General features: G+C 26.4%; 1 protein-coding gene across 8 annotated transcripts in view; it reads left to right on the top strand.

Moving 5' to 3' along the window:
• Window positions 1–13276, top strand: part of LOC119615960 (tyrosine-protein kinase Src42A) — a 109279-nt gene extending 96003 nt beyond the window's left edge. For 4 of the 8 annotated variants that reach the window (XM_037972070.1, XM_037972042.1, XM_037972024.1 and 1 more), the window contains exons 4-12: window positions 6810–6931; window positions 7158–7242; window positions 7876–7954; window positions 8676–8702; window positions 10880–11048; window positions 11126–11284; window positions 11691–11868; window positions 11951–12117; window positions 12210–13276. In XM_037972070.1, coding sequence (XP_037827998.1) covers window positions 6810–6931; window positions 7158–7242; window positions 7876–7954; window positions 8676–8702; window positions 10880–11048; window positions 11126–11284; window positions 11691–11868; window positions 11951–12117; window positions 12210–12418 — 1195 coding nt within the window. In that variant the 3' untranslated portion in view covers window positions 12419–13276. The remainder of the gene's footprint in view (window positions 1–6809; window positions 6932–7157; window positions 7243–7875; window positions 7955–8675; window positions 8703–10879; window positions 11049–11125; window positions 11285–11690; window positions 11869–11950; window positions 12118–12209) is intronic. The other 4 variants (XM_037972078.1, XM_037972059.1, XM_037972050.1 and 1 more) reach the window with 3 other exon arrangements.
• The last annotated feature ends 529 nt before the right edge of the window (window positions 13277–13805 follow it).

The following is a 13805-nucleotide window of genomic DNA, read 5'->3' as shown; positions in this document are numbered from 1 at the left end:
GCGCGCACTCACACACACACTTGACCAGCAGATATCTAAAGAATGACTTTTTTTAAACGCTCACTGGAAGTGATTTTATTTAGATAGATATGTATCTGTATGTACGAGTATAATTATTTAATTTCCTCCTTTCCATTGGTTTAACAATTAAGAATTCTTTGTGAATTCGTTGCTTCTTTATTTATAACCCAATAAATCCCATGTATGTATTTTATGTGTAGAATTTTATGCTCACAACTTTTTGAATACATTTTGAGATTTCCTTTTAATGAAATAAAATAATAAATAATCTTGAATCTGAAACAGCATTTGTCTGTTAACTCCAGTCCAAGTCCATTATTTTGAATAGTTTTTCTAAAACTAAACTATTTCGGAATTTTTTTAATTGAGAACTGTAAATACTCTGCAGAAAATTCACTTTAAGGACTGAGTCTGAAAAAACTTATACTTGTAATATGTATGTTAAGTTAAACTTAAACTGCTCAATACTAAAACTGTCAGAAAAAATATTGTACAAATTCATTTGATATACATATAAATATTGGCAACCCTTTCGATTTAGTTATAACTCGAAACATATATTCTACTCTTAATTGCGGTTTCTATGGCGTATAAATTGGATCCTAAACTTATACGGTTCATATGTTATGAGTCTCTAAAGTAAGGCATTTATACAAAATTAGAAATGTTGACTACTGAATAACTTTGGAACTAGTTATCCGATTTTAACAAATGATGTTTTATTCGACAGGACTTCGATTACTCGTTTTTGACATTTCATTAAAATTACATGAAGTCCTGGCACAAGGACCATAAAGTGGAAAATGTCCTTTATCCTTGAATATCTTAAAAAATGATATTTTTTTTTTAATTTTTTTATGACAAATAGACAAAATTATTGTTATTGTTATGTAAAAATTTTACATTAAAAAATTTGTAGAGAATCCAATTTATTTATTTTTTCGTATTATCAGCAGTTTTGGAGTTATAGCCATTTTTTGTTCATTAGAGATATGTTTTTCTAACCTCAATATATTTCGTACCAAAAACGTCATTGTGATAATATTATCTACAGCCATTAGTAACAACCCCATATAATTATTTAATTATATTCTTCGCGTCAGAGTTGCTCTCTGACCCATAGTGCGATCTCTTGCAATGTAAATTTAAAAATTAAATTAGAGGCTGAAATAATGAATCGAAATTAATGAAATTTGGTACACATAACTCATTAGGTTAAAGAGTCAACATCGCCGATTTTAACAAATATCATATATACATACAACATGAAAGTTTTTTCACAGTACTATATAGATATATTGCATTTCACTATGCAGTTTATTTCGTATGTATTTTACTATATGAAAACTTCATCCTATATCAATAAATTTCGGTGGGTTTAAAGCTCTGATCAGTTATATTACACCGTGATACAATTTTACATTTTTTTTTGTTGGACTTGAACGACACTATACACATATGAAACCTGAGATCATATATAGTAGAACTGCGTTTTCAGTTTTTCATTTTATGATCTTTTCATACTTCAAAGTTTTAAGAATATACAAATTTCAAAAAAATTATTTAAATAGTTCCGCTCATTAATTTTCCAGAAATAGATACAATTTATTATTATTTCTTTTCGGGACGAAAAGTTGTAAAAAATGTCCTTTGAATTTAAATTATTTTTAATGTAATTTTAGAATAGAGGATTTTTAATTATGTTGTGCCCGAATTCTAAAAGAAGAAAAAAAATATTACTCAAAAATCTAAGTAGTTTTCATACAAAATTTTAAATATTGTTTATTATCTTCTTTCTAAGTCTAGATACTAATTAAGAGAGAGTGTTCTTTGAGATATCTGCTATTTATAAAACAAAATACTGGCTACATTAACTTGTGGTAAACTGTATGTTGTTATAAAAATAGTTTGGCCTACCATTCGATTCCAAAGAAATAATAATAAATTTAAATCAAGCACGTTTTATCCAAGTTTTTTCTTCGTTTTTGTTAATTAAGTTTTTGTAGCAACATCGTAACAATAGCAGTGATATGGGAGATATTTTTTTAATCGGAGTTGGAGTTTTATTATTTTGAAAATTAAAAAAGTAGATATTTCTTAAAATATTACCATCCAATTATTGTACATTTTCATTTACAATTCTTTAAAACAAAAAATACATATCGTTTTCAATTTCAAAATTCAGAATTAACCAAGTTAATAATGCATATGCTAAATTTTGATTAAAAAAACAATTGCTCGATATTTAAAAAATAAAAATTTATAAAAAATTGCATATTGTAGAAGTAGAAAAACTGACCCTATCTACCCTAGTACAGATACAAGTAGTTTTAAAAAATTTTGCATCTTTATATTTTATAAATAAAATAATGATCAATCATAATGATGAAGCATTTCTTTCATAAATTGTTAAGATGTATTTGTCATTGCAATTACGCGTTAAAAATCAAAAATATAAAATAATAAAGATATTACAAACAAAATATGAACTCGTAATAAACTGAAAAATAAAATGTGTGCCGTTGACTTCACTTAAACTCTTTTTCAATCGAGACATTTTTGATTTTTTTTCAATATTAAGGTCAATGTTAAAATAACATTTTTTATGTTATTACGTTAGTTTTTACATTGATATTGTATGTAATGATTGTCTCAATTATGCCGAAGTTACGGAAGTATTTTGTGTTATTTGTTACTTATTTCATATTTCTCTCTATCTCTCTCTTTCCATCACCCTTTTGATTTGAATTAATAATAATGAATTGATTAACATTAAATAACACACTCAACGATTAATTTACACATAATAATAAAAATTAAACCGGATAATTTGTTTCGATTATATTTTCAAAATTTATAATAATTTACAAATTAAATTCTACACGAAAGTACACAATTTGCAATTGAGCGATTTCCTAAGACTTAAGTGATATATGTTAATTTTCTGCACCACATTTCTATGTTTTCGTTAAAATATTTTTTTAAGTTGGCTTTCCGAAAAATTTAGTTTTCATAATTTTTAAACCGAATCCAACTACAACTTTGCAATGATTTTATTTTTTTAACCCGATGTGCCAAATTCAAAACTCTTAGAAATTAAGTCTTAGGAAATCGCTCAATTGCAAATTGTGTACTTTCTTGCAAAGCCCATAAAAGTATAACAAATTGTGTTATTGTGAGAACAGTAATCAGTTAAACGAATCACCGAATCTGAACATATAATTTTCCAAATTTTGAAACCAGTTGAAAAAATCTTAGACATTTTACATGTTTATTTTTTGTCACTCTGTAATTTGTTGGTTCGGAGAAAGCCCTCCAATCGACCTGTACCTTTATATAGGAAGTTGGAGCCCCGAACAATTAATTAATCAAAAGTATTATTTGGTCTACACCAATTTAATCAAACATAACCTCAAATGAGGTAAGTGAAACGAAAGCAGGCAATTATGCAAACAACTTGGAAACAGTTATGCGGAGTAATACACTCAATTCGTGCAAATGAGACGTAACTCTGTCGAAAGATTGGCAACAAACACAAGCCTATTCGTCCTTAAGAAATAATGGCGATCACGCGAGATTTGATCCCTAACTCAGACCTTAATTATGACAGTTTTACACGTTTAAATGAGATTTTTTAAAATGACATTATTAAAATAAAAAATGGCGTCATTTGCTAAAATTAGAGCGTTTAGAATGATTTCTTTTGCGGCACCTTGTAACAGACAACATTGTTGGAATAAAAAAAAAGAAATCCATATTAACAGTGAATGACGACGATCTTGATGGTTAGTTTGTTTGTTGGTCAATGTTAAAATATTCGTTTATAGCCTGTTGTGATTGTTAGAGAGTTTTTTAAAATGTTGCAATTTACGGGCGCCAGATGTTTATTTGAAAAGTTGAACAAGAATGAATGGTCAATTGTAGTGACGACTATAAATACATTCGTAAATCAATCCAAACATCATTTAAGTTTGGAGCAATATTTCTTTCTTTTCTTAATGGCTAGATGAATGGATGGATGTATGAATAAATGTATAGATATTCATGTACATCAAGTTGTGCATTCAATCATTCAACCGCACCTCCATCCGTTTAGGTGATTGATACACTATTAGACAACAATATAAACAATAACTGACTGATGTCTTAAATTCAGCTTCTAGATGATGTTGTAGCACCATTAATGACTCTGGTCGTTAACCACTAAAAAGCAAAAACAAACAATTGAAACAACATTTCCAAAGCGGATGAGGCTAATTTGTATTCGGACACAAAGAACGTATGAAGACAAACTCTACTCATCTTACTTGATGGATTTTATTATAAAAATAGTTTTTTCCAATTTCTAAGCTAAAAATAGATAAAATGTTAAAAAAAATACATTTAAATAACAAAGTATAACACAAACAAAATAATATCTACTATGTTTTAGATGTTATAATTTTTAATGTCAAATTCTTCATATAACACTTTCACCAAACCAAGAAACACAATCTTACATTTTCGCTTCTGTCCGCACCAAACGAGTTAAAATTTGTTCTATATTTTTTTAGTTCTTTCGAACTGTTATCATATTTCCTATATTTATGGACAAATTTTATTAGTTTTTAAATTCTTAAAATCATATTTAATAGAATAATCTAAAATTTTAGTATTTAGAAGATATCTACGTAAAGCTGATTTTAATATATAGAAGGACATAAATATACAGTAAAAATAAAGCGAAGTACTTCCAAAAGAATTACATTTATCACCACTTCAAAAGTAGCAATAAGTGAATGTTTTTTTACCTTCTGTGGAAGTGATGTTTAATGACTTTTTTATACGCGTTTTTCGTTGTTGCAAGTTACAAAAATATTCTCTTAAATTTCTAATTCTTAATTAATTTTTATTGTTTATTATTTTATTGTCATTTGAAAAGCCGCATGTCATCATCCATGAATGCATTAAAATAATATTGAAAGTGTGCTCACAAGCTAATCGAAGTTTACAAATAAATTTATTTAATTACGTTTTATTATTTTCATTGTTTTTGTAATTTATTTTAATTTTTTTGTGCAAATAGTTTTATAATTAGCATTTATAAAATGTATGCAACTAATGAAGCAAATCGAAAAAAATATATACATTAATACCAAAACAACATTGTAAAATTTTTGTAATGAGAAAATAATTTTTCTTTATAGAATCATTAGTAAATTTCCAACACCTTTCAGTGGAATTTAGATTTTTTATATTTAATTAATAATTAACATTCTAAATTAGTAAGAAATAGTAATTTTTTTTTAATTAATCGCAAATTTCCCACTAGCAAATCATGGTATGTGGAATGAAGTTGGGTAAAAAATTCTTTTTTAGAGTTTGACCAAATTTACAGATTTAGATTAGATAAAAAGTTCAGTAAGATATATTAGCTCAAAACCTAAAAGTTACAGCCAATCTACAGCAAATAATCCATTATTTATATATGTACTTTTTATAAGTTGTAAAGCAAAATTTTAGAAATATGTATTCAAGGAATGCATAACCAAACGGAATCTGTTCAAAGTGCAGATTATGACATTAAATTTCAGTTAGAACTAACACATATGGATTTAACGACCATTTGGCCAATCAAAACTTTTATAATCATCTGTTTAAATTGTGTCTTTTTTATCTAGTGTAAAGTTTAAAAAATATAATTGTTTGAGATTTTTAGCTTTTAATGGACTTAAAGTTTGATAATTATATCAATATTTTATGGTTATTTTCTAAATATGCACTTTTCTATCATTGTCTCACCTTATATTTCTATATCCTCCTACCAAATTAACAAATTCTACTGTTCACATGAAAATATCTAAAAGTCAATAGCATTCATTGATCATTAACATTGCGTGAACGTTTAATTAAGATCAATTAGTGTTCTTAAAATTGAAAGAGGAACCTATAACTTAAAAGCAGCCAAATAGAAAATCTTTACATTTTCAAACTTTAAATATTGAAAAACATGTAATAAAATATAGTCGGACATAACCGACCATATGATACCCTACATTAGTTATAAACGAATAGAAAATAAAACATGTGATTGAACTTTAATAAAGTCCAAATTTGCCTTAGTTGCGATACGTACATATATTTAAGCTAAGCGAGGGATATGTATGTCAAAATACCACAACACTAGCTGATAATATCCTGATAATAAAAAGCTTTTTTTTCTATAACTCAACATCTGCAATATAATCGCGATTTTTTATAAATTCCATAATAGGGTTGTAAAGAATAATTTTATCTTTAAGAATATGTAATTAAATTGCAAAACTCGTGCCAAAAATACTTATTTTTCTCATTTAGACATTATATTTATCACGATCGCCAAAAAAATAGTATCATATTCCGTAACATCTCTTTACGCTCTACAAGGCCTTGCTATGGTAATGTACATATATGTATTTACATAAAAGGTTTTTATGCTAAATTAATATGTATTAGGGTTTATAAGAGAGGGTATAAATATATATACATTTTTTCTAAACCTGAGAACTTTAAAACATTTTTTCATTTCTATTTATTTCGTTATGTATCTCTTATTGTAATTTGTTTTGTTTATATTAAAAAATATTTCAATTGATCGATGATGATTCATTGTTCTTTGATTTTATAAGAATGCAAATCAACAAAAAATTTAAATTACGACATTGACTGTGAATTGGACAATTGTTTTTATATACATAGTTATTAAAATATATGAACTAATATAAATACAATACTAATTATTTTATTTTCTATCTTGTTTTTCATTGCAGTTGGTACTTCCGTAAAATTAAACGTATTGAGGCTGAAAAGAAATTATTACTGCCAGAAAATGAGCATGGAGCATTTTTAATTAGAGACTCTGAGAGTCGTCATAATGATTATTCACTATCTGGTAAGATTAAAAAAATTGTGATTATTATTTCACAGTAACAAAGTATTCGGAAATTAAGAATCTTCAAAAACATTTTTTTGTTTTAGCAATTATTATTCAAAAATAGTTATTCTATTCAGTTAATTTCAAATATTTCCATTAAAGCTGTTCTTTAATCTTAAAAGACGTCTTTCCAAAATTGTATTTAATAAATATATATTTTTTTTTTTTTGATTTCTTTTTATAGTTCGTGATGGTGATACAGTGAAACATTATCGCATTCGACAACTAGACGAAGGTGGTTTCTTTATAGCAAGACGCACAACATTCAGGTAAATTTTCCAAAACAAACTTTTAAGTATCAAATTATTACTTTGTTAGAAAATTGTTAGTTTTATCGGATATATAACTCCTACATCAGAAAGCTATAGAAAATCCGAAACTTTTTTCTCGATATCTGTATAAATCACTCGGTAATCAAGATTTTTGTGTCTTTTCGTGCCTTTTCGCGATATGTGGACAGATCGTTACCAAATTTCACAATTTATATAAAAATTATGTGAGCTGATTTTAAAATTCATAGATATACATTTCCGATTTTAATGAATGAAAACATTTTTCTTTTCGAAACTCTTTCACAGCACTTTTAAATAACGTTTTTATAAAAATCTGTTTTTGTTTAAAATAACCCTTGAATAATTTTGTAAAATTTGTCTGGGTTAATAAATCCTTAACCGAATCACGATTTTTATTTAATTTAATAAAACACATTAGTTTATAACTAATTGCATTTATATAATTATATATCAGAAGCAGATTTAAAATAACTCATGCCTTTTTTAGTTGATCAAAAAAAAGATACGAGAATATAAAAAATGGATTTAAAATACACTATTATTTGAGCAACAGTGTATTTAGTTTACAATTACCTATAAATTATTAATGATTTTATATTCTTGTTATAGAACTCTCCAAGAACTGGTTGAACACTATTCTAAGGATTCCGATGGCCTGTGTGTTAATTTATGCAAACCGTGTGTACAGGTAAGATCGACATGTATGAATGAATATCTACTTCATAACAAAATAATGCATCGTATGTATGTAGTTATGTTTATGTACATACGTTCGTATCTTCTATGTAGTATAATAAAAGAACTTTTAGCATTTCCATTACATTTATTTATTTTCGTACTTACATAGAATGTATAGGTGCATTAGGGCGTTTCACAAAAAAAGAGAATTTCGCATATTAATTTCCATTTTTTGTTGAAATTTAGTTTTCGGAGCAATTTGATATTTTAAAAATGCATATCTAAATAATTCTCCACATTAAATAATTATTTAAAAAGACCCAAAAGTGTTTTTATTTTTAGTAAAACGCCCTAATATTTATATGTTCACCATACAAACATGTATCAATTGTATACATATTACATATCTACAAATAATAAAATTAGAGAAAATCCTCCACATTCAATATACCCTCCACCAGAACAGCGATAAACTTTAAATTCAATACAAAAACTCGCATTTTTATCTATTGGCTTCTTATTATAGAGAACCAACAATGTGGAGAGTATATTAAACTCAAACCAATTCACAGATACATACTTTTATTTCAAATAATTTTCATTCTTCTGTTTTTTATATTTCTCTTATTATAAATTTGTATTACTAACCTTTAACTAACAATAAATAATATGTTTGTTATTATAATTATTATAATTTAAAAAAATAAAAAAACTTACACATAACAAAAAAGACCAGTCAATTTGCGGGTATATTCGAGGTAGGATTGTTGAAAAACATAAATAAGTATAATTGTCGTTGTAATACTTTTCTTTTTTACTATTATTGTAACCACAATCTGCAGCCACAAAATCACAATAAGTTATTGTCATCCATGCATACCTCCATAACCACCAAAAACACCATCAGTACCTGTAATTGTGCTAGTTGCTGTCACGTATTCCAAACAGCTTCCATTTCTCTTTATAGTATCAAATTATGAATTTCAAATAAATGTTTGTTATATCACGCTTAGAACTTGTGTCTAAATATTGAAAACTATAACATTTCTTTGCAACGATGCAAAGTGTAATTTTTTAAAACATTATACATAAATAATAAAATTTGAAACTTAAGTTATTTAAATAGTCAAAATCATATGTTTTTGTACATTGTCGATTTGTTCATTATTTCGCTTATTAAACTGTTTCATTCTTCTAAAAAACTTATATTTTTCAAATTAGCTATTCCAATCAAAATATCTATAGTTTCTAACATACATGGGAATAGTTAATTATATCGACTAATTAATTGACGATTTCGTTGGAATGGAACGATTTCATTAGTAATTATTTAAAATGAAATTTTCATTACCATTATTCTTCAATGGTATAGAAAAAATAAAATGGGAGAAACTGGCCTCAAAAAAACGAACATTAGTTCGAATTTCGAAGTTAATTTCGAATATCCTAATATTATATTGTATTGTCATGCATGCCAAATTTCAGTCCATTCGGACTAGAAGAACTAGTTTTAACTGCTTTAAACATTTTTCGAATAAAAAAAATTTCGACCATAACTTCGAATTTTTGAACTTAATTTCGAGTATTTGGCCATATTATTGTATTGTCATTAGATGTACTTATGACTGCCAAATTTCTTCTTCGAAAAATTTTCCTGAATTCTTATCAAATTTAAAAAAGATTTTTCAACAATTATAAATACTAATTAAATTTGTTTTTGAAAATTCATTTACAAATTCATTACCATTACATATCATAAAAGTTATAATGAAAAAAATATAATATTCATTAAATGGTACTTAAAATATTTTTCATTCGAATTTTTTCTATAAATGGTAATGAAATGTTAATGCTTAATGAAAAAATCCCATGTATGGTTTCTAATATAGTATATAGAAATTATTAATTTTTATTAAAATGTGTTTTTGTATATTTAAAAGCTTTTTCCATTTTCAAAAGGTTAATCTTCAGCAAAAACTTACTTTAAAAAGTAATGAGTTGATCAGCTAATATACATTTTTCTTACTTACCACATTCGCTTACAAATAGGGACTTAAATAAGTCATTGGATATATGTAGGTTGTGAAGTAAGTTGTTCTGTTTGACATAAAAATATAATAGTCAAGGATACAAACGGTCGCTTTTTTGTTTTATTTTTTTGTTTGTACAAAGAACAATTGTATGCTGACGCAAAATGGCAACAGCCTTAAAAATAAGTTCATACATATATATGTATGTATAGTATACATATTTCAGGTTATATATAAGTCATTACTAGATATGAAGTAGTCATTGAAATATAAGTTGTTAAGTAAGTACAAGTCATTACCAAGATTTTGCTAGGATCATAAAGATTATTGCACTGCTGATGTTTTTTGGTACTTTTTATAACAAAATCCCAGATTTTGAATTATGAAATTTTTGGTCGACTATCTTTTGCTAAAAAACAGTGTTTAATTTAAAATACAACTATTGAATAATCTCTGATATAATTAAAACTCTGAATGTGAATATGGTTCGAAATTTTGAATGTTTACTACCATTTTTAAAAGGACCAAAAATTAAATCACTTTTGAAGGTAGTGTGCATTTCAATTGCTTTATTTTTATAGTAGAATCCAGAATAATACTGTTTGTATCACAAAACTTAAAAAAAAAAATAATTTGATGGTTCATTATCATTCAAAATTATCGTACAAACCGAAATTCATTAAATTATTTTGTTATTTTTCTTAAAAATATTGAGCTGTATTCATGACCTCAAATCATTTAAATGTTCATAAAACTTAGATATCCAATCAGCACAACAAAACATCAACTTAACAACATTTATACTTCCTCCTCTAAATTTAGATAACAATGCTAGAGAATAATAAAAAACATATTATGTATATAAATTGTTACTGACTGAAATTATTTATTAATTTTTTAAATAGATTGAAAAACCTGTCACCGAAGGATTATCACATCGAACTCGTGATCAGTGGGAAATTGATAGAACCTCCCTTAAGTTCGTACGTAAATTGGGTTCTGGTCAGTTTGGTGAGGTATGGGAGGGTCTTTGGAATAATACCACATCGGTAGCTATAAAGACTCTCAAATCAGGTAAATTATATTTCTAAAATGGATTTAAATGTGTTTTTATAAATGCCTTTCTCACACTCTCTTTCTTGCATTATTAGGCACAATGGATCCAAAAGACTTTTTAGCAGAAGCTCAAATTATGAAAAAACTCCGCCACAATAAACTTATACAGTTGTATGCGGTATGTACAGTTGAGGAACCGATTTATATTATAACCGAACTGATGAAGCACGGTTCTCTTCTGGAATATTTGCAAGGTAAATTTGGAATAAATATTTTTACTATTAAATTTATATTATGCCCACATAAAAATCTACTATTTAATTTGTACGAAATGCTTAAATCTTTTGTTGAAACATCATGCATAGTGCGAATAACATTTCAGTACTATCGATATTAAGTAATTATATGTATAACTGAGTTTTTTCTTATTCAATTACCAAACAAGTGCGAGAGCCGTCCAATAATCGTCCATAATCATCACCTTTAGTTGAGCTGCTCATACTGAGAGATATGCATACTCGTACATACTTATGTAAATAAACATACATACAAACATGATACATGCGATTTGGTCTGGTCTATTTATATTTTGAAACATATCATTTCATTCATTACTCCATTGTCGTGTATAATTTTGTCAGTGTAATTTCATTTGTTCAGCTATTGCAGGTAAAGGTCGCAGTCTTAAAATGCCGGTGCTAATTGATATGGCTGCTCAAATAGCTGCTGGTATGGCTTATTTGGAATCTCAGAATTACATTCACAGAGATTTGGCTGCGAGAAATGTATTAGTGGGAGATAACAATATTGTTAAAATAGCCGATTTTGGTTTGGCACGGTAAGTTTTTATTATATAACTTACGCGAATTGTTTGATTGCATTTGCATAAATTAAACTTATTTTTTATTGCATTTTTAAAGACTTATTAAAGAAGATGAGTATGAAGCCCGCGTTGGTGCTAGATTCCCTATTAAATGGACTGCTCCAGAAGCTGCAAACTATTCCAAGTTTTCCATTAAATCTGATGTCTGGAGTTTCGGCATTTTACTTACTGAATTAGTAACTTATGGACGTATTCCATATCCAGGCAAGTTTATTTAAATATTACTAAATTATTTACTTCAAATTGTGAAATTAGCATTAAATAATCAACATAACACATGTTACTTTTTTATTCAGGAATGACCAACGCAGAAGTATTAACGCAAGTCGAGCATGGTTATCGTATGCCACAGCCGCCAAATTGCGATCAAAGACTTTATGAGATTATGTTAGAATGTTGGCACAAAGACCCCATGAGACGACCCACATTTGAGACTCTGCAATGGAAGTTGGAGGATTTCTTTACATCAGACCAGAGTGATTACAAAGAAGCGCAAGCCTACTGATAAATGCTTTATGCTGCTTCCAAACAACAAGCACCCACAAAATCACGAAACCCTAACATAACCACGATGTCATCTCCATCTTCAACAACAATAACAAAAACAAAACTAACTACATCACCAACTGCAATGAAAACTACAGTAGCAACAGCTCTTAAGAAAAACTACAAGTGAAAGAAGTTTTCTTTTTTACAAACTTTTAGCTTGTTTTACACACACGTATTTCATATGCAAATAATTCTAATCCAATTTAAATGGACAATTAACTAAGACACAGTTAAATTTTATGTAATTCCAAACTCTAAACTAATTTAACGGACTACCAATTAATCAACTCTTAGACAAGATATTGAAAATAGTTGCGAAAAAGAATGAAAGAAGAACACGATGAGAACTAAACAAAAATTATGAAAGAAATTAGTATTAGTTATACATAAATGGTAATATACAAATTATGTATATGGAAAACGCTTTTCTGAAACACAAATAAAACAATAAGAATTATTAATTATATAAAATAGAAAATCAAAAAAAGCGTTTGTGGAAATAATAATTATAATAATAAGCAAAACATACACAGACAAAAAAAACTACAAACGGCGTTTAATATTTATCAATCACACACATAAATGTAATAATGTATTTAAATGAATGTATTTAAATAAATTTTTATGAATTTTATTTAATAATCAACACACATACATGCATATAAAACATACATACATACATATTATGTATGTATATGTATACATAAAACACAAACAAACACGCCACATTTTTAAATGTATGTATTTTGATTTTTCGTTATTGTTTCTTTTGAATTACATGTTCTCGTTAAGCAAACAGTTTTTTTTCAACAGACATACATATATTTTATAATAAATAATAATTTACCGTAATAAGTTAACTTTCAAATTCGTTTTATATTTTTTTGTTTGTTTGTCTAATTATAATAAATATAATAATGTATTATTTATAAATATACCTAGTATATACATATATATACATTTATACATACATTAATAATAATTAATTATTATTAATATTTAATATTAATTATTAAATATAAATATATTTTCATTATAGAGTCACCCTTTTCTTTTCTAAATATTATTAATATATAATATACATACATAATATATACATACATAAAGGAAAATACTATATTCATATACAAACATTCATCATTTATATAGTAAACGATATTCTCATATTCATTTATATATTAGCAATTTATTTAAATTTCAATTTTGATATAAAATATTAATTAAACAAAATATTAAAAACAAATAAAATCGATTAATAAAAGTGTAATAAATGTATGTTCTATTATTTATTTTTAAATATGTACAAGTGCATTCACATTTAGTTGGTGTAATGTTGATACAGC

The sequence above is a fragment of the Lucilia sericata genome, unplaced genomic scaffold (genome assembly GCF_015586225.1).
Source record: "Lucilia sericata isolate MDLA Ls3-8-SP2 unplaced genomic scaffold, ASM1558622v1 Contig000002F_arrow, whole genome shotgun sequence".
NCBI classification, from domain to species: Eukaryota; Metazoa; Arthropoda; class Insecta; order Diptera; family Calliphoridae; genus Lucilia; species Lucilia sericata.
Note: the sequence above shows the minus strand (reverse complement) of the source record. Positions and strands in the feature narration are given on the sequence as shown.